Consider the following 22,001-nt stretch of genomic DNA (forward strand, 5'->3'; position numbering starts at 1 on the left):
CCTGTCACCCAGTCCCTGTCACCCAGTAGTCTGTCACCCAGCCGTCTGTCACCCAGCCGTCTGTCGCCCAGCCGTCTGTCGCCCAGCCGTCTGTCGCCCAGCCGTCTGTCGCCCAGCCGTCTGTCGCCCAGCCGTCTGTCGCCCAGCCGTCTGTCCCCCAGCCGTCTGTCACCCAGCCGTCTGTCACCCAGCCGTCTGTCACCCAGCCGTCTGTCACCCAGTCGTCTGTCACCCAGCCCCTGTCACCCAGTAGTCTGTCACCCAGCCCCTGTCACCCAGTAGTCTGTCACCCAGCCCCTGTCACCCAGCCCCTGTCACCCAGCCCCTGTCACCCAGCCCCTGTCACCCAGCCCCCTGTCACCCAGCCCCTGTCACCCAGCCCCTGTCACCCAGCCCCTGTCACCCAGTCGTCTGTCACTCAGCCCCTGTCACTCAGCCCCTGTCACTCAGCCCCTGTCACCCAGTCGTCTGTCACCCAGCCCCTGACACTCCCTCCTCTTTTCTCTCTCCGAGTGAGTGAATAAACTTGTATAGCGCTACAAATGCGAACTGAATCGCCTCAAGGCGCTTAGTATCTATTATCGTCCTTCTCTTTCAGAAGAGGTGGGTCTTGATTTTTTTCTGAAGGCCCGATGATTTTCTTCCATTCCGGGGTCCTTGGACTACGAATCTTCATTCTCCTTATAGCGGGACTTGGGGATTTGAAGTAGGTTTTGGTTGGTTGATTGAAGAACGCGATTGGGGTTGTAGTATTTTATTTTCTCGCATAAATATTGAGGGGCGATTCCTTGTGTACATTTGTGAGTGAGGCAGTGGGCCTTGAATATAACCCGATCCTTTACGGCTAGCCAACGAAGGGTCCTCAGGAACGGGGTGATTGATTCCCAGGGTTTTTTCCCGTTATCAGTCTGGCTGCCGTGTTCTGGACAACTTGTAGACGCAAAATCTGGTATTTGGGTAGTCCGAGGTAGAGGAGGGATTTTGCATAGTCGAGTCTGGAGTTGATAATTGTTCCAACTACTACTGCTGTATCCTCTTCCGGGATGAAGGGGATGAGTCTTCGTAGCAGGCGGAGGAGATGATGAGATCCGCTGACTACTGATCCTATTTGTGCGACTGCGGCTCCTTCTGTGAGGTGAGTAAGCCACATTTTGTGGTCTACTGTGTCAAAAGCAGCACTAAGGTCCAGCAGCACCAGTAGACATGATTTTCCGTCATCTGCTGCTTCGAGGACGTCATCCCATATTTTGAGAAGTGCCGTTTCCGTCCCGTGGCCTGGGCGGAAACCCGATTGTAGTGGATCCAGTAGTTTGTGGGTGTCCAAATGGCGTTGTAGCTGTTGTACTACTGCTTTCTCAATGATCTTGGAGAAGACGTTAAGGCTAGTTACCGGTCGGCAGTGGTTTGGATCTAGGTTGGGTTTCTTTAGGAGGGGTTTGATTATACCTTGCATGAGGGAGGTCGGAACCATACCTTCTTTAAATGATTGATTTATGAGGTGTGTGATCGTAGGTGCCAAGATGTCGGAACATTCTTCTCTCTCTCTCTCCCCTTTTTCTCTCTCTCTCTCTCCCTTTTTTCTCTCTCCCTCCCCCTTTCTCTCTCCTTCCCCCTTTCTCTCTCCCTCCCCTTCTTTCCCTCTCCCTCCCCTTCCCCTTTTCTCTCTCCCTCCCCTTTTTTCCCTCTCCCTCCCCTTCTTTCTCTCTCCCTCCCCTTCTTTCTCTCTCCCTCCCCTTCTTTCTCTCTCCCTCCCCTTCTTTCTCTCTCCCTCCCTTTCTTTCTCTCTCCCTCCCCTTCTTTCTCTCTCCCTCCCCTTCTTTCTCTCTCCCTCCCCTTCTTTCTTTCTCTCTCCCTCCCCTTCTTTCTCTCTCCCTCCCCTTCTTTCTCCCTCCCCTTCTTTCTCTCTCCCCTTCTTTCTCTCTCCCCTTCTCTTTCTCTCTCCCCTTCTCTTTCTCTCTCCCCTTCTCTTTCTCTCTTCCCCTTCCCTTGTCTCTCTCTCCCCCTTCCCTTGTCTCTCTCTCCCCCTTCCCTTGTCTCTCTCTCCCCTTCCCTTGTCTCTCTCTCCCCCTTCCCTTGTCTCTCTCTTTCTCTCTCTCTCTCGCTCTCCCTCCCCTTCTCTCTCTCCCCCTTCTCGCTCTCCCTCCCCTTCTCTCTCTCCCCCTTCTCTCTCTCCCCCCTTCTCTCTCTCCCCCCTTCTCTCTCTCCCCCCTTCTCTCCCCCCCCTTCTCTCTCTCTCTCTCTCTCCCTTTCTCTCTCTCTCTCCCTCTCTCTCTCCCCCTTTCTCTCTCTCTCCCCCTTTCTCTCTCCCTCCCCTTCTTTCTCTCTCCCTCCCCTTCTTTCTCTCTCCCTCCCCTTCTTTCTCTCTCCCTCCCCTTCTTTCTCTCTCCCTCCCCTTCTTTCTCTCTCCCTCCCCTTCTTTCTCTCTCCCTTCCCTTCTTTCTCTCTCCCTCCCCTTCTTTCTCCCTCCCCTTCTTTCTCTCTCCCCCTTGTCTTTCTCTCTTCCCCTTCTCTCTCTCTCCCCCTTCCCTTGTCTCTCTCTCCCCCTTCCCTTGTCTCTCTCTCCCCCTCCCCTTCTCTCTTTCTCTCTCTCTCTCTCGCTCTCCCTCCCCTTCTCTCTCTCCCCCTTCTCTCTCTCCCCCTTCCCTCTCTCCTCCTTCTCTCTCTCCTCCTTATCTCTCTCCCCCTTCTCTCTCTCCCCCCTTCTCTCTCTCCCCCCTTCTCTCTCCCCCCTTCTCTCTCTCTCTCCCCCTTTCTCTCTCTCTCTCTCTCTCTCTCTCCCCCTTTCTCTCTCTCTCTCTCTCTCTCCCTTCTCTCTCTCTCTCTCCCCCTTCTCTCTCTCCCCCCCCTTCTCTCTCTCCCCCCCCTTCTCTCTCTCTCTCTCTCTCCACCCCCTCTCTCTCTCTCCACCCCCTCTCTCTCTCTCCACCCCCTCTCTCTCTCCCACCCCCTCTCTCTCCCACCCCCTCTCTCTCCCACCCCCTCTCTCTCACTCCTTCTCTCTCTCACTCCTTCTCTCTCTCTCACCCCTTCTCGCTTTACGTTTCCACCTTCTCGCTCTCTCACATCTTCTCTCTCTTTCACGCCTTCTCTCTCTCTGCTTCTCACTTTTCTCTCTCTGCTTCTCCCTTTTCTCTCTCTGCTTCTCCCTTTTCTCTCTCTGCTTCTCCCTTTTCTCTCTCTGCTTCTCCCTTTTCTCTCTCCCCCCCTTCACCTCCCCTCTCCCCCTCTCTTCCTCTCTCCCGTCCCTCTTCCTTTTCTTTCTCAAGTCTTTTGCCCCCTGTTGTTCACTTGCATTTGTGTTCTGTTGCTCCTCTTCCATCTCAATGTTTATGACAACACTTGGGCTGTGCACAGGTGACTTCTCAGAACCTTCCTCTCTGCTTATGCTGGTCGGTAATGCTGTTTTTGACTCCATGCATGCTCTGAAATAGTTGAGAACGCCACTTAAAGGATAGTTCTTATAGAAGTTGCACACACCCCCCTGTGGTTCACTTGATTTTGTGTTCTGTTGCTCCTCTTCCATCTCAATGTTTATGACGACACTTGGGCTGTGCACAGGTGACTTCTGAGAACCGTCCTCTCTGCTTATGCTAGTCGGTGATGCTGGATTTGATTCCTCGGTCTTATACATGCATGCACTGACATTTTTGAGAATGCTACGTAAAACTTTGATCAGGGAATACATGATCAAAATGAGCAGAACAGCTCCCTGGATTACAGTCAGCGGAATCCAGCCTCTCCGCAGGACACAGAAAAGGAACTGCCACGTTAGGCAGAAGATTGGAGCTGCAAAGGACAATCCCACTGCGGCTTTATGTACAATTCTGTCCTGTTTGGTTGGAAGATACACATAATAGAGGTTGTGTGTGTCTATAAGATGTTTTACTGACATATAAAGTAAACCACAGGGTACCACCAACGGGGAAATGTTACTGTATGCCATAACAACTGTGATGACACACAGTATATTGGCATACATCTCTCCATATGAAAAATCGTTAGCCTGAGTCTCCATTTTGCGTAGTCTGTCTGCGGTGGATCTTACAGAAGCCATGCCTGCTATATACCTTAGGAATTCTGGAATTCGCACCAAGTCCAATGCATTGCCAACAAAAGTGGCAATGATCACATAATGGATAACAACGGCTCCTCGGCTAGGCCAAAATAGACATTCCAGTCTGGCCTCATTCTTAGGATCTGGCAGTTCTGTAAACAACCACTTAAAGAATGCATATAAGCTGTTGAGGCCCAGTGATGGTGCTATGAGGACTATAAAAATAAGGTAGGAGAACATTTTGTACATCATCATTCTGTTCTCCGAAGATTTAAACCAATGTGCCTCATATGGAGTGGACATAAAGACCAGGGCCTCAAGTATTACAGAAAATATCCACAGTGACAAAGCTGGGAAATATTTGAGAACCTTATCCAAAAAATAAAACGGTTTTGTTATGTTCCACGTGTCCAGATTAGTGACAATCATTTCTGGAGTTGTCAGGTATAATAGCAGGGTAAAAAGCAATCCATTAATACACAGGTATCGGGCCCACCACTTCCAGCCACAAACAGACATGTTTTTCCATAATATGTCTTCTGGGTAGTGTGCACGAGGCACAGACCAGCGGGAGATTTTCAGCTGGTCACTTACGCTTGATTGGGGTCTTCTGTAATATGAAATGGCATTAAAGTCTTTAAGAATCAAGTTGGCCATTGAGTTGTTAGAAAATGTCACATAGGCTGATCCAATATGTGACTGGCAGGTGTCTTTTAGTTCTTTTTTATATTCATCCCTGCACATATGAATTCTCTCCACTTTACAGGAAGGATAGGCTTCACTGAAGTGCTTCTTGATAGTTTCCTCATCTGCATTTTGTGGTAGTCTATGAATAAAAACCATTTGTTTTACCTCATCCTCATCCTCATAGTGTATGGAGGATGAGTGTTTTCTTATGAAGCCTATCATACAAGCCGATAGAATGAGCCCCATTACAAAATGGGGCCACAAGAATTCATCTCGATCTCGTATATTTGACATTGTTGTCGTTATAAAAAGTCCTTTTCCCGTGGATGCAGTCCCCATCATGTTGAGAGGTATCAGCACACATGGCCAGATGATACTGGCAACAGCAAGAAAGTAAATTAGGTGTCTTTGAAAGGACAAATAATGTTGGGCATCCTGACCGCATCGTTTATAGATGTCGCTATATTTCAAGTGAAAGACAGCTGGGATCCATGAGAAAAAGCCCTGGTCTTGATGAGGTTTCTTGTTAAAACCATAGGGCACCTGGTATGTGCCATTCATGGAGTTGTCAGCATCATACACCCAAGCCACACAGCCAAAGTTCCACACCTTTCGAATCCGTAAGAAAACCAGCAGTAAGACAATGAAAAGGGTAACTGATAGAATTGCCACGGCAACAATTCCCGAAAATCCCATATAATCCAGCTTTGAGCCGTTTATACGGTTAAAAGAACATTGTGTAATGTTCTCTCTCAGCCACTTGTGGTCATCAATAAAGCTATCTAAATATTCCTGAAGCCACATTATAACTGTTTCCTGTCTCTTTTAGAGTTAAACTGATCAAACACAGCTGAAAGTTGAGATACAACTGCTCTCTGTCACTTCCAGAGGTCAACTGACCGTTCTTGCCTGAAAAATTGGAAGCCCAGCTTTTATTGGCAGTTGCAGTCTGCACTGTGAGGTCATCAGTTGTTTACTCAACCTCAGAACTTCTGTTGCCATGGTGATGCACTTCTGTTGCCATGGTGATGCAGCTGTGATCAGTTATGACACCAGCTATTTGAGGGGAGCGCTGGAGAATGTGAAAGAAAAGGGATAGGGGGTTTCAAGTTCCCCCGGCCCCCTTTTCTAATGGGACAGTGGCAGTTAAAAGGGGTTTCAAGGCTCCCCCTTGAAAGTAGGTCAGGGTGTCTAACAACAGTAAAGGGGGGACCCTTGAAACCAGCTATGGAAGATTCTAGACAATTCTAGGACAATTTATGATTAAAGTTATGCTTGTTATACAACTTGCGCTATAATGGCTGAGTTGTTCAGTTTTATATTGGTATTTATGATAAAAATTATTAAGGTGAATTCTGATAATAAAACGATTATTTATGGATTGGTTGAAAAGAGTTATTTTGAATGGTAAACCAATAAATAAGCCGCGGCCAATAAATAAAATAATTTTATTAATCCAAATATATTGTGGTGTTGTTTTTAATTCAATTGACTGTTTCAGAAAAAATATTATTTATCTGCTTACTGTCCCATTACTCTTGCTGTTAAATTTAGAATTTGCTCGCTTCAGGTGGGGGTGGATGCTATACAGTGAGTACCCAGTGTGCTGGACAGTGGTTGTGCTGAATTTTTTCAAGTTGTAGATTTTAAATGTTTTTCAATTGTTCTGTACCTTAGTGTAACCACCAAGCTGGGCTCTGTGCTCAACTGCATGCTCTGTAAACATCATTTTGTTTTGTTTATTAAGGGGTCTATTTATCATTGGATGAATTTCCCAAGCTTTCATCAAAGCTGCTCACATTTTCCAAATGTTTTCTCTAATATTGTTCTTTCTTTTGATCGTCATCGGCATCTTGTGGCCAAAATGCAGTAAAATTTTTTCTGAAATACTTCAATCAGAAATAATGCTGCATTTTGGCTATTAGAATGAATAAATAATATGCAATATTCCTATGCAACCATAGATACTAATAGTATTAGAGATAATTGCTTGTAACTTGTGTTATTCGTCCAACTAATGTTTTATAAATAGTCCCCTCAGTAAGTGGTGCACCAAAATGGAAATTCTGGACCGAAACTGAAAATTCAGGATGCACTGGAAAGCCAAAACCGAAATGGACAGTTTTAAATAATATATATATATATATATATATATATATATATATATATATATATATATAATCTCTAGAAGAATTGGTGTGAGAAATATATGTCTTCACACTGGTCCATTGCACTTCTGTTGTGTAACGCAGCCCCCCCTCCCCCCCTGAAAACGCAACAAAAATGCATCTAAAACACAACTGTGTTGTTTTTTTTGAGTCACACGACGTATGAAAATCGTGGTAAACTCACATGCATTTCTTTGTGTTTTTTCGGCTGATAATTTTCTACGACTGATATATCGGTGCATCGCTACCCTCCGTTACTCCTCATTCCGATAATAAATCCCAGTCATTTGCAACACCATGGCATATGTAAATATTGGCTCCATCCACAGCGGGAAGGAGGGTTTTTAGCTGGTCTTTGATTTATGTTGAAGATGTTCAAAAAGAATGAAGTGATAGAATAAAGAATCACATTTGATCAGCGACACACACTGCTGCAACGATTTTATGATCCTGTTCTGTGCCTTTTATTATATATCCATTGCAATTAGTATGTGGACCTAGAGTGAGTGTGACTCTGTATGTATCATAAAATAAGATTGAATGCACTTTATGTATGATTTATTTGATTTTTATTTATTACAGGTACTTATGTAGCACTGTCAGTTTAATCAGCGCTTTACATATATATTATACATTCAGTCTCTGCCCTCAAGGAGTTCACAATCTAAGATCCCAACTCACATTCATACATACATATGCTAGGGCCAGTTAACCTACTCCAGTTTCCTCCCTACTCTTTGTAGTTTGGGAGGAAACTGGTGTACCCAGAGGACACCCACACAAGCACAGAGATAATATGGAAACTCTGTGTAGGTAGTGTCATTATTGGGATTTGAACCGATGACCCCAGTGCTGCTAGGTGCAAGTGCTGATCACTGATGTGTGTTTGTACTTGCTAGCTAAGGACTGAACGCATAATGTGATGGATCTTATGAGGCCAATGTACTGAAAGTGAAGGGCTAATTTAAATTTTCCTTCCATGCTACATGTTAGACCCATATGTAGGATGTAACATGTTGTCAAGCTGCCTTTCCCTGGCAGGATCATGGGGTTCTTCTCCCTGTTCCCACAGGTGCGTCATTCACAAAGATCTGTGAATGAATAATTTACAAGTCCTGTATACCATCATGGCATAGCAGGGGCGGACTGACAACTCATGGGGCCCCCGGGCAATAGAAGATTATGGGGCCCCTCTGGCTTACAGATGGCCACCACGCCAGGAGGCAGTGCAGAGGCAGGACAGCTAAAATCTTGGGATATTCACATTAAAAGCATGTCAGTTTCCGACATATCAGGGACAGATCTAAAAAAAACACAGATTTTTACATACTGTCCCTGGTTTTACTGAGCCTGGCAACCCTGATGGGGGCCCTCTAGTGGCATGTGGCCCTCGGGCAGTGCCCGAGTGACTCAATGGTCAGTCCGCCCCTGTGGCATAGGTATTTGTAATGATCAGTGCAACAAAAGTGCATCAATCACTGAACTTGTTGTCAATTCCCAGTTCCTGCATTCCTGTAACTGAAGTGGCTGCAGAAAGAGTCTGGAAGAATCAGTGGATTGCGCTCACAATCCACTAATCATGGTTGCAATGCTTTGTAGGCCCCTATTCAAAAAAGAAAAGCAAATGATTTTTTCTTGCAAGTGTAGGTTTATTTATTTGCAAAAGGTGGACTTAAAGGGTCACCAAAGGAATTTATTTTTTTGCTAAATTGCTTCCTTTACCTGACTGCAGTCCTGGTTTCAAGTCCTCATTGTTCGTTTTTGCTCTGATGTTGCTGTAATACTTTTCTGTTCTGAACACTTCCTGGTTGTCTGTTTCCTGATGAAAAAAAGTCATGGAGCTTTCTCTCTGTGGTCACTAATCAAGGAGGTGTGATTACTGTGTGTCTAAAACCCCTCAACACCAATCAGTTTCGTTTTACAAACCATCACTGCCCTGTATTGGCTTGGTGTCTCTACATCACAGAAGCAGGAAACAGCATGCAAAAACGAAACTGAAATTGTAGGTACATTATATGATTGGTTTTTATCTATTTTTAATCATTTTTAAAAGGAATCAGTTAACTATTATGTCTCTATACCCTATAAACCAGTAATTTCAGCAAAAAAAATGTTTTCCTTTACAACTCCTTTAACATTTAAAGCGGGGGTTCACCCTATTAATAATAAAAAAAAAAAATGTTTTCTTCTAGCATAACATGAGGCATAGTAGCGCAAGCTACAGTATGCCTGTCTTTATTTTTTTAGTCCGGTACTCACTGTGTAATCGTAGAGACACGATTCCGACCCCCCTCGGGGAATGGGCGTTCCTATGGAGAGGCAGCAGCATGATTGACGGCCGGCTCTGGCACGTTACGCTTCTCCGGAAATACCCGAAATAGGACTTTGCGCCTGCGCATCGTCTGTGCGCAGGCGCCGTATAGCGCCGTGAAGAGCCGAGACCTGTTCCGGCTGTCTTCGGGGAGCGTGACACCTTCCCTCTCCATAGGAACGCCCATTCCCCGCGGGGAGTCGGAATCTTGTGTCTACGATTACACTGTGAGTACGGGGATAAAAAAATAAAGACAGGCATACTGTAGCTCGCGCTACTATGCCTCATTTTATGCTAAAAACATGTTAATAAGGGTGAACCACCGCTTTAAGCAAAGTTAGCCATAGAAGGATAGAATCTTGGCCGGTTTAACAGGGAGCAGCTGAGATTTGATTAATCTATGGGACAGGCTGGTTGTACTAAAGTCAATTTACTGATCGACTTCACTGCAATCAGCCTGTCCGCTTTTTTTTTTTGTGTTTTTTAATGCTATCACTGCCAGCGGCTATAGCCGCCGGCAGTTATTATTGTGTTCTGCTGGTGGGGAAAGCTTCCGGCCGACAGAACACAATACCGCTGGGGGAATCTAGCAATTTTCTTTCCTGCAACCTGTGGTTGCCAGGCAGAAAATTGCTTAATGTATGCCTTAATGTTTAAATAGCTGTGTTAATTAGCAAAGTGCAGGGTGAGGAGTTCTTCCCTGAATAAAAGTGTAATGGTGGTGTACTCAAAATGATAAAAAAAGTTTAAAGGGGTTGTAAAGGTTCCTGTTTTTTCACCTTAATGCCTTAAGGTGGAAAAAACACCTGGCAATCACCTCCCCCCAGTTGTACTTACCTGAGTCAGTTCACCTGCTTGGTGCGTCCCGCCGTCCTCCTTTCCACGAAGTTCCGGTTTTGATTGGATAGATTGGTAGCAGCGCAGACGCGGGGGGTGGGGCCAAGTCATACACTTGCCATCTGGTAAGAGGCCATCTGGCTGCCTTTCTCCTATTCTACTGATCTGTGTATCATATAATATCACTGTTTTTTTTTGTATTTTTGCACTTGAGATTAGCTGGTTCATGTGTTTTTGATGTATTTATCTTTCATGTCACATTTAGTTTTTTGGAATCATTCATTTTATTATCATATATATTAATTTAACTTTAATTCATCCTTGATTTTTTGGCACACAGGGTTCTTCACTTTAAACCTATAAATTGTAATTCATGGTGTTAATGATTATTCACCTATGTGATCACTTCATTGATTTGTTGGTCACCAAGTCAGTCCTATTTTTTTGTGCATCTTTTTTTGTGTATTTGTATTATTAAGATAAAAAAACATTGAGCCTTTACAACTCCTTTAAACTGCGTGGCCTGTTTTACAGGGTGGGGGTTTACATATATGGTACTTTAAAGCTAGGACTACACAGAAGTTTTTTAGTCACTGTGTTGTAATATTAAAAGTGTGGAACAAATTGCTCCCTATAGAGTAAGCTACACAAGTAGTGTATGTACAGGTGAAACTCGAAAAGTTAGAATTTCGTGCAAAAGTTAATTAATTTCACTAATGCAACTTAAAAGGTGAAACTAATATATGAGATAGACTCATTTCATGCAAAGCAAGATAGTACAAGCCGCGATTTGTCATAATTGTGATAATTATGGCTTACCTTTAATGAAAACCCCAAATCCACAATCTCAGAAAATTTGAATATTACATGCAATCAATAAAACAAGGATTGTACATAGAACAATATCGGACCTCTAAAAAGTAGAAACATGCATATGTACTCAGTACTTGGTTTGGGCCCCTTTTGCAGCAATTTCTGCCTCAATGGGGTGTGACATGGAAGCTATCAGCCTGTGGCACTGCTGAGGTGTTATATTAGACCAGGATGCTTCAATAGCGGCCTTCAGCTCTTCTGCATTGTCCGGTCTCATGTCTCTCATCTTTCTCTTGGCAATGCTGCATAGATTCTCTATGGGGTTCAGGTCAGGCGAGTTTGCTGGCCAATTAAGCACAGTAATCCCACGGTCATTGAATGAGGTTTTGGTGCTTTTGGCTGTGTGGGCAGGTGCCAAGTCCTGCTAGAAAATGAAGTCAGCATCCCCATAGAGCTCGCCTGCGGCAGGAAGCATGAAGTGCTCCAAAATCTCCTGGTAGACGGCTGCATTGACCCTGGACTTAATGAAGCACAGCGGACCAACACCAGCAGATGACATGGCCCCCAAATCAACACACATTGTGGAAACTTCACACTGGACTTCAAGCATCTTGCAGTGTGTGCCTCTACGTTCTTCCTCCATACTCTGGCTTCTAGGTTTCCAAATGAGATATAAAATTTGCTCTCATCAGAAAAGAGGACTTTGGACCACTGAGCAACAGACCAGGTGTGTTTTTCTTTAGCCCAGGTAAGACGCTTCTGACGTTGTTTGTTGTTCAGGAGGCTTGACAAGAGGAATATGACATTTGAAGCCCATGTCCAGGATCTGTCTGTGTGTGGTGGCTCTTAATGCACTGACTCCAGCCTCAGTTCACTCCTTGTGAAAGTCCCCAACACTTTTGAATGGCCTTTTCCTGACAATCCTCTCCAGGCTGCGGTCATCCCTGCTGCTTGTGCACCTTTTTCTTCCACACTTTTCCCTTCCACATAATTTTTTATTAATGTGCTTTCATACAGCACTTTGTGAACATCCAACTTCTTTTGCAATTACCTTTTGAGGCTTTCCCTCCTTATGGAGGGTGTCAATGATGGTTTTTTCTGCACAACTGTCAGCACAGGCAGTCTTTCCCATGATTGTGATTCCTACTGAACCGACTGAGAGACCATTTAAAGGCTCAGGAACCCTTTGCAGGTGTTATGGCTTAATTAGCTGATTAGAGTGGGACACTTTGAGCCGAGAATATTGCACCTTTTCACAATATTCTATTTTTCTGAGATTGTAGATTTGGGGTTTTCATGAGCTGTAAGCCATAATCATCACAATTATGACAAATCACGGCTTGAACTATCTTGCTTTGCATGTAATCTCATATATTAGTTTCACCTTTTAAGTTGCATTAGTGAAATAAATGAACTTTTGCACGATATTCACATTTTTAAAGTTTTACCTATAGTAGTGATCAATCTCACATGATTAAACAGTGCTCCAATCATGGCTGACTGATTGCTACAAGATGCTGCCACATTCTACTTGTGTTCCAAAAGTTGTTTTTAGTTGTAATCATAAAGAATAACTATTTAATCTCTGATCACATCTGTATGTCAGGGGAACATGCACAAAATTGTGTGTGTGTTTTTATGGTAGGTGCACTGGAGTGCCATACAGTAATTTCCTAATGGCACACCAATGCATCTTGCTAATTCAAGTGTTTTAGTGCACCGCGATGCACTGCAAATTGCCATGCTTTTTGGCAGGATGCCAGGTCTATACACTTCCTCAGTGCGTTTTCTGTGCATTGGGCAGCCTAATGAATGAACTACCCAAAGTGAAACATGTCAAGCACATGCGCAAAATGAAAAATTTGGTGCATTTTTGCACACCCATTCTCTCATTGCATAGATGTGAACCAAGAGTTAACCTAACGTACCACGATAAGGATTCTTATTTTCAAAATAGTGATTCGTTTTCCAGATGGGGTCCAATGAGATTTGAGAATTACAATCACATAACTAAAATAAAGATCATTATGCTTAACAAAGCTTTATACATTTAGCCTAATGTATATTAAACACTAGCTGAATACCCGGCGTTGCCCGGTCTTCCTATCTTAACCTTTTGGGGAGGAAAATCATAGTAATATAAATATACCCATCTTTTATATAAGGGTGTAGGTAAGGGTTAATTTAACTGTCATATATTTTTATTTGGCATATAAGTAATATGTGTACCAGGTATTATTGAAATATCTCCAGGCCGTACAGAAGTTATGGTGGGAACATACATTTCCCATTGATTTGCATGGGACTTAAACAAAACCCCGACCCTCACAAATGGGGGAAGTTAAGGGATAAATTAACTATCCTATAGTTTAAGTGGACATATAAGTAACATGTGACCAAGTGTTATCGAAATATGTACAGCGTTTGGAAGTTATGAAGTAACATGTATTTCCCATAGAGTTGAATGGGACTTTAAAGGAAAACCCCGACCATGGCAAATGGGGTGGGTAAGGGTTAAACCACCTATCCTATGTTTGTTGCTGACATATAAGTAACATGTGTGCCACGTTTCATGTTAATATCTTTAGCCGTTTGGACGTGATGCTGGAACATGAAGTAACATGTATTTCCCATAGAGTTGATGGGACTTTAAAGAAAAACCCCGACCATGTCAAATGGGGTGGGTAAGGGTTAAAACCACCTATCCTATGTTTGTTGCTGACATATAAGTACATGTGTGCCAAGTTTCATGTTAATATCTTTAGCCGTTTGGACGTGATGCTGGAACATACATACATACATACACACAACACACACACGTTGAGTTTTATATCTATAGATTGTATGTTCTCCATAATGAAGGGATTGCTGTTTTGAATGTTCTAACTGTGGGGGAAATTACAACTGTGAGACATAATTCCTGCCTATAGAAAGTTATATAAACCGATTCAAATTTTCCCTTACAGACACTTGCCGATGATAGCAGCTTTGCTCCATGGTCGCGTGCACTTGAAGTTCCATGAATTTCGTCAACAGAATCATCTTACATTCTTCATGCATGTTTTGGGTATTCTGGAGCTCCTGCAGCCCCAGGTATTCCATAGTGAGCATCAGGAAGCCCTCTGGGACTGCCTTCTGTCCTTCATCAAACTTCTACAGGTAAAAACAAAACAAAAAAAGAAAACATTCCTAGTGCTTAGGGACAGATGTGAATAATTCAGTTAAAGTGCATGTGTCTTTTAGCAGGAAACAGTATTGTAAAGGGTGAGTACAAGGAAGCAAGATATGGTGGATTTAGAGGATTTTTAATGTGTGCCCTTTAAAGGCTAAATTCACCTTTATTTTTTCTAAACTCAAGCTCCCCTATGTACCTATATAGCATTAAAGTGTTTGTTAAGGTAAAATATTTTCTGCTATAGTTCCAGCTGATATATATAACACTAAGCTCCCCAGTGGATGTCATATATTAAAATATGCTGTATAATAGCTTACCTCAGAGCGTCGTTTGGCGTTTAGCTAACTGCCCGCTGGTCTCATCTCCTAGTGCCTGTTTTAACAGCATCTCCCAGGGATCACATGACTCCAGGCTCTCTGCTCTCTCTGTCAGATGGCTCCAGTGGGCAGGTTCAAGATTCCCATGCTAACGTCAGCCGAAGAGGAGGAAAGAGCCTGGAGTCACGTGATTGCTGGGAGACAATGTTAAAACAGGTAGAAATCGGCTTTATTTTTATAAAGCACAGGCACTAAGATCCAGCTTTTTATCTGACAGAGGGGATGATATAAAGGTCAGATAGTTTTGAAGCAGAAGGTAAAGGAGCAGAGCGGTGCTAGTGAGATCTGACAGGCAGAGAGGGGAGAAGGGAGGAGGAGAGAGGGAGACACAAAAAGAGCTGCAGATAGCAGCGGATGATGGAGGCACGTATGCTGACCACTGTGTCAGGGCTCTGCTGCCCTGATATATTGTGGTCAGTGTACAGAGGGGAGTGTCCGTAAACTGGGCAGGATCAGCTCAGGTATTTCTGGTGTTACAGGGCACCAAATGGACACAGCACAAGAACTGTGCTGTATAACATGCTTTAAGGGAACAGGAGCTGGAATATTAAGAGAAAAAAAGTGAACAAAGGTGCACCTTGGCCCTTTAAAACATAACTGAAGTCGTTAATAAAACAATTGCTGTAGTTGAGGATTTGGCAGAGAGGCTGCTTTTATTTGTGGACACTGCCTGCACACGCACCTTTGCAGTGTACACGTTTAGCTCAGTGCTAGAAAAGATGGCTGCAATTATGGACCTGCCAGCACCTGAGATTATCAGAGAAGATCGTGAGTCTGCGATAATATGGTTCATATAGTATAGTGCGGTATAGATTTATCCAAACTGTGCCTCCTATAGTAGAGCTTTGATGATTCTGGGTGCACAATACATAAAGGGCCCATGCTTCTGTCTGGCTTTGAATTAAGCCTTATTCCCCACAAATTAACCATTCCAATTTTAGAGCCACCCCTGACCACTGTGGTTTTTACATTCGACTTTTAAATGCTGGAGGGGTTAGCTCAAAGTCGAGCAAAAACTTTCTGTGTACACTTTAGATTTAGGAGATTCTCAGGTGTACAGGGTTATCCAATGTATACAAGGTATCTCTACTTGATATAACTGACATAATTGCATTATTAGAGCCAGTTCACACAGGGGCAACACGACTTTCAGCGCGACTTTGGGAGGCAATATGAACACGACTTGAGTATGAACCACAACGCGACTTCAGCGCGACTTACAACGCGACTTGAAGTCGCCTCCAGGAGGGGGAACCCAACGCCAAATTTTTAATAAAAAAACGTCATGGGTTCCCCCTCCAAGAGCATACCAGGCCATTAGGTCTGGTATGGATTTTAAGTGGAACCCCCAATGCCAAAAAAACAGTCTATACCTGACCCATATCCAAGCACGCAGACCGGCCGGTCAGACATGTTGATGGGGACAAGGGCCTCTTCCCGACAACCCTGGCCGTTGCTTGTCGAGGTCTTTAATAAGAGGGCCCCCAGATCCCGACCCCCCCACCCTATGTGAATGAGTATGGGGTACATCGTACCCCTACCCATTCAACTGGGAGGGGGTAAAAAGTGTCAATAATAAAAACACACTAGACAGGTTTTTAACGTAGTTTTAGGCAGCTCCGGGGGTCTTCTTCCGACTTTGGGGGCCTTCCGACTTCTGCCGGGCAGCACCGCTGCCTTCTTTCAGCTCTTTTACCAGCGGGGGCCTGGTCTTCTTCGGACTTCTCCGCTCTCTTTTCAGGGTCTTTAATAAGGGGGCCCCCAGATCCCGGCCCCCCACCCTATGTGAATGAGTATGGGGTCTTTTTTGTGACGTCATAAGAGGCCAATATAAATTGTTGCACTTTTTTAACCTGTTTATAGCTGGCTGTTAAAGGAAATGTAAAAAAATAAAAATTGCCGGCAAAAAAAAAAATATATATATAAACAAAAAACCGCAAATCGCGGTAAAAACGCATGTTGAAAAACGCAGCAAGCACCGCAAAAAGCACTGCAAAAACGCTCAAAAGCAACATGCATAGATGTGAATCGAGCCTAACCTAACAGGCCAGGTTTGCAAGATAACTGAAATACATCACAGGTGATATAATTTGCTTCTCAGTGATTGCCATTTTCTAGTCTGCATCTGCCCAAGGTAATACATAAAACCTGGCCTGTTAGTGGGCCACTGCTATAGATGCCTTGTTCACACCAGACAAGCATAGAAATATATAGCTGGATTCAGGTACAGTTTCGACGGTGTATAGATACGCCGTCGTAAATCCGAATCTGCGCCGTCGTATATTTAAGCGTATGCTCAAACTGAGATACGCTTAAATGTTGCTAAGATACGACCGGCGTAAGTCTCCTACGCCGTCGTATCTTAGCGGTCTATTTACACTGGCCGCTAGGGGCGTGTACGCTGATTTACGCCTAGAATATGTAAATCCACAAGATACGCCTATTCATGAACGTACGCACGCCCGTCGCAGTAAAGATACGCTGTTTACGTAAGGCGTTTTCAGGCGTAAAGATAAACCACCAAAAAGATGGCGCAGCCAATGTTAAGTATGGACGTCGGAACAGCGTAAAATTTTTCCCCTTTTTTGTCGTTTGCGCAACTCGTCCGTGAATGGGGCTGGGCGTAAGTTACGTTCACGCCGAAAGCATTGACTATTTGCGACGTGATTTTGAGCATGCGCACTGGGATACGTTCCCGGACGGCGCATGCGCCATTCGTTCGGCGCGTCATTTACGTGAGGTCACAATTCATTACCATACAACACGCCCACTACAGCCTACTTTGAATTACGCACACTTACGCCGGCCCATTTACACTAAGCTGCCGTAACTTAGGATGCAAGTTCTTTGTGTATACTGTACTTGCCTCTCTAACTTACGGCGGCGTAGCGTATATGAAATGCGCTACGCCCGCCTAAAGTTAGGCACAGCTACGTGAATCTGGCTAATAGAATGTTTGCATATCTAAGCAAAGGAATGCACAGCCTATTTCTCTGTGTCACAACATGTGGTTTGCATAGAGTTAAATGAGATGTTTATTTAAGTTAAAAAAATGTAAAGAACTTAAAATATATTTTATAGCACAGTTGTATCTTGGGGAGCATGAAATCGCTCAAACAAATTTGATATGTTTACAGCTGTAGGTCATCTTAGCCTAACTGCTGTTCTGCTTGTGTTTAGAATTACAGAAAATATTCCAGGCCGCTGGCTTCCTTCATCAGTAAATTTGTGCAGTTCATCCACAAGTACATCACATGTGATGCTCAGGCAGCTGTGTCCTTCCTACAGAAGCACTCTGATCCCCTACAGTAAGTGATTTAAATAACATCTATAGTGTCCCGGTTGCATATGTAATTACTTTTGCTGTGAGCCATTTGTGTCAAAAGTTTGCAGCTGAAATGTCAGTGGTTCCCTAAAAACTAGAGCGTGCTATATCATTGTGTTTTTATTTATTTTTTAATAAAAGAGATGCCTTGGTATAGAAAGTCATAGTATTCAAACCGTTTGCTTTGTTATAAAGAACTGATAGTTCATTGGGTGCAGTGTTACTACTCCTTTTATTATGGATTTAACCACTTAAGCCCCGGACCTTTAGGCAGCTAAATGCCCAGGCCAGGTTTTGCGATTCGGCACTGCGTCACTTTAACAGACAATTGCGCGGTCGTGCGACGTGGCTCCCAAACAAAATTGACATCCTTTTTTTTCACACAAATAGAGCTTTCTTTTGGTGGTATTTGATCACCTCTGCGTTTTTTATTTTTTTTGCGCTATAAACAAAAATAGAGCGACAATTTTGAAAAAAATTCAATATTTTTTACTTTTTGCTATAATATCCCCCAAAAACGTATATAACAATTTTTTTTCCTCAGTTTAGGCCGATACGTATTCTTCTACCTATTTTTGGTAAAAAAAAATCGCAATAAGCGTTTATCAATTGGTTTGCGCAAAAGTTATAGCGTTTACAAAATAGGGGATAGTTTTATTGCATTTTTATTATTTTTTTTTTTTTTTTTACTACTAATGGCGGCGATCAGCGTTTTTTTTTCGTGACTACGACATTATGGCGGACACTTCAGACAATTTTGACACATTTTCAATGGTGCGCTGTTTTTTTTAAAAAAAATCTTAGCTACCAATCCTACAAATTACAAAAACTGATACTTCTCACTGTAAATATCACAAGTTCCTGTTTGTGAATCATATATGCAGTAAAAAGATTAAAACACTCAGCATAATCACATACGGTAAGTCTGAAATGATGTGAAACCTCATATATCAATAAATCTACAAAAAAGTCCAAATAATAAGTGTTGGTTCTGCGTAATATAGTGCATAAAGACACTACTCTTTATAATTCAAAAAAATCCTATCCAGTGTCTAAATAATTTAAGTGTTCATTCCGTGAAAAAAAAATATATATATATTTTCCAGAAAATGCTTGAATGTTTCAGTGCCCAGGGATGGTCGTTATGTTAAAGCTAAGGGAGATTCTATGGGGGTTGTACTGTATAGTCTTTGGCCAGCTTTAGACTAAGCATAGCCAAGGACAATTTTTACAGATGAGGATTACATTTTTTTAACAGACTATTAATCTGATATTGTATGCAAATTATCAGATTATTTTTCATTGTCTATACCGGGCTTTAAAATATAAAATACATTTAAATTCTTAAGGAATCCCTGCTAAAATGCATTAATTAGGGGTCGGTTGTAAGAATACTCCTTAAATCGGTGGTCATTAGAAAGCATGTATCTCTTACAGTGGTCCAAATGCCACCCTTGTAAACTGCAAAGAAGATCATTGATGTTATGCTATTACATGAATCTATGTAGACACCAGTAAAACATGAATTTAGGAACCCTAGGATTGCATGGAACACTGGTTGAGAATGGCTATATATATATATAAGTGTCATGTTTGGTAAGCATCATTTTGATTTGATTTGACAACATTTCTCGGTAATGAACAGGTGCAGAGTTTCTGTTGATTGTCAGCTTCTTAAATCTAAAATGTTAACAGCTTGTTAATACGCGAGAAACTTATCAGCACCGAAACGTTCTGAAGAAATTTTATTCAATGTGGTAACCTTGGTTAGACACACCGGGACTAGGCCCTTCTCAGCTAGTAAAGGATAGACTTCTACAAATGTGATGTAATGGTCTGGGAGGTATGGGTAGACCGATATGTCGGCCGATATTTGGCCATTTTTGATAAATCGGCATCGGCCGATTGTTATCAAAATTAGGCCGATATTTTACACTGACTGCCGTTCCTCCTCCCTTCTCCACATTCAGCGGCTCTGGCAGCATCAATCGCCGAGTGTGAAACTGACAAGTAACAGAGAGGAGAGAGAGAGGAGCTGTCAGCTCGATGTCGGGGGTGGGCGGGGCCCAGCAGCTATATTACACCAGCCAATGGGATGGTATCTGGGCGGGCCACTATGTGTATGTGGCCCCGCCCCCTTTCAAAAGCAGCCCAATCATTGGCTGATGTAATTTAGCTCCTGGGTCCTGCCCACCCCCAACATCGATCTGACAGCTCCTCTCTCCCTCCTCTCTGTTAGTTTCACACAGTTACAGTTACACTCGGCTTAGTGTGAAACCTGCCAGTGCCATTCAGTGCGACCCGCCAGTGCCAACCAGTGTCACGCGTCAGTGCCAACCACTGCCAGCCAGTGTCACCCGCTAGTGCCTACCAGTGCCACCACCAATCAGTGCCACCTGCCAGTGCCAGCCAGTTCCAATTGCCAGTGCCACCTGCCAGTGCCATCTGTCCCAAACTAGTGCCATCTGTCAGTTCCAAACCAGTGCCACATGTTAGTGCCAATCAGTGCCATCTGTCAGTTCCAAATCAATGCCACCTGCCAATTCCAACTAGTGCCAGCCAGTGCCACCTACCAGTGTCAATCAGTGCCACCTGCCAGTTCCAAACCAGTGCCACCTGCCAGTGCCATCTGTACTGAGGACATCAAGCGTGTGTTAGAGTGACAGGACTAAGCAGGGAGTGGAGTGGGTGAGGTTGTTTTTTGTTTTTTTTTTTTTTTTGTTTCTTAAATTGGCATAATATATCGGCCGCCCCAATTTCTAAATATTGGCATCGGTCTACCTCTAGGTATGACATGTGAAATGATACTCGGTTCGTACCGTGAATAGTGTTGGAGTACCATGGTGGTTTGACAGAATTTAACAAGAAGTTTATTAGATAAGATGCCCACATACCCAATTGGGGTATAGATGTGTGTTTTGCCTTTTCCTGTTTGCTGCTTTTCGTGTTATCTAGTCGGTACTTTTTACGGTTCAGAAAAATCAGTCGAATTTAACGCACTCGGATGCTAGATAATAACGCAAAGCACTATTTACTATAATTTCCATACAACTGTACAAGCTGATGTTATTTTGTAATTGTGAATGTGATATATGCTTTACAACAATACTTGGAGTTTTTGCTGCACATGACTTATTATGACTGTATGTATATTTGTTTGGTTTTTCAATAAACTCTTTTTTGATAAAAAAAAAAAAAAAATCTAAAATGTTATAGTTGTCAATTATCACATTTTCTGAATGTTTTTAATGCTAACGAAGTCTTCTGTAACATGGAACCATGAATGTCTAGTCATAGACTTTCCATTGTCCTCTTATCCAGTCTTCCTCATGATGCACAATGCAGAAGACAAGCTAAAGTCTTGGAATCTGGCACAGTAAAAACACAGTCTGATAGATGGATAAAAGTCCTCTCTGGTGTTTCAGAGTCTGTGTTCTCCACTATTATTGTTAATCATAGAGAATATTTTCATTTTCATAACTTTGTAGTTATTGTACAAAATAAGATACACCTACACACACACCATTAAACTGGTATTATCAAACACTGGTGCATGTTTATTATAGGAATTGTACAATGTTTTCTCTATGCTGATCTCTCTCCTCTCAATTAATTTTCAGTGCTTTGTCATCAGAGAACAATGATCTTACAATGCTCAAGTCCCTCCTAGCTGGTCTAAGCCTGCCCAGCAGGGGTGGGACTTTGGAGAAGAGCCAGGATGAGGAGAAGGAAGGTGTGTTTTATATTATGACATATTATTTTGTTCCCATAAACTATAGAGTGTTTGGAAAGTGAGCCAGGTGAAATAGCATCTCTATGGAACAAGTAAAATCACTTGGAGAACCACCTGCTACTTATAAAATGTGCAAGATTGCTGAGATTAGAAAATCTATCTACTGTATTAAATATTATCTGTATCAACACAGAGTGGTTTTGTGTATACTAAGGAAGTAAACAGTGCCATGTCCCATTAAGTTATAGGGAAAAATTAAAGAAGAGACTTAGACTTTTTAGGTACAATTTGTACAAAAATATACTTTTATTATAAACATAGAGAATCTATATTAAAATCCACATTCATGAAACAGATACTAGATGAAATACAGCTACTGTATATAACCGAGCTACACGTAATTGGTGTGCCATTACAGCGGCGGCTGTTACATATGCAGGGTTCCCTGTGTCAGGATCACTCAGCAATCCATCCAGTGTTTTGGGTTTAGCGGGGAGGCTGTTGTCATTGCCCCCTACAAA

The 22,001-nt window shown here is 43.0% G+C and overlaps 1 protein-coding gene across 1 annotated transcript in view; it reads left to right on the plus strand.

Moving 5' to 3' along the window:
- The window catches only part of INTS1 (integrator complex subunit 1), a 173,740-nt gene that overhangs the window by 137,114 nt on the left and 14,625 nt on the right, over positions 1-22,001 (plus strand). Inside the window, 3 exon segments of the mRNA XM_040356702.1 lie at positions 13,837-14,029; positions 17,603-17,730; positions 21,368-21,480. Coding sequence (XP_040212636.1) covers positions 13,837-14,029; positions 17,603-17,730; positions 21,368-21,480 — 434 coding nt within the window.

Source organism: Rana temporaria, chromosome 6 (genome assembly GCF_905171775.1).
Source record: "Rana temporaria chromosome 6, aRanTem1.1, whole genome shotgun sequence".
NCBI classification, from domain to species: domain Eukaryota; kingdom Metazoa; phylum Chordata; class Amphibia; order Anura; family Ranidae; genus Rana; species Rana temporaria.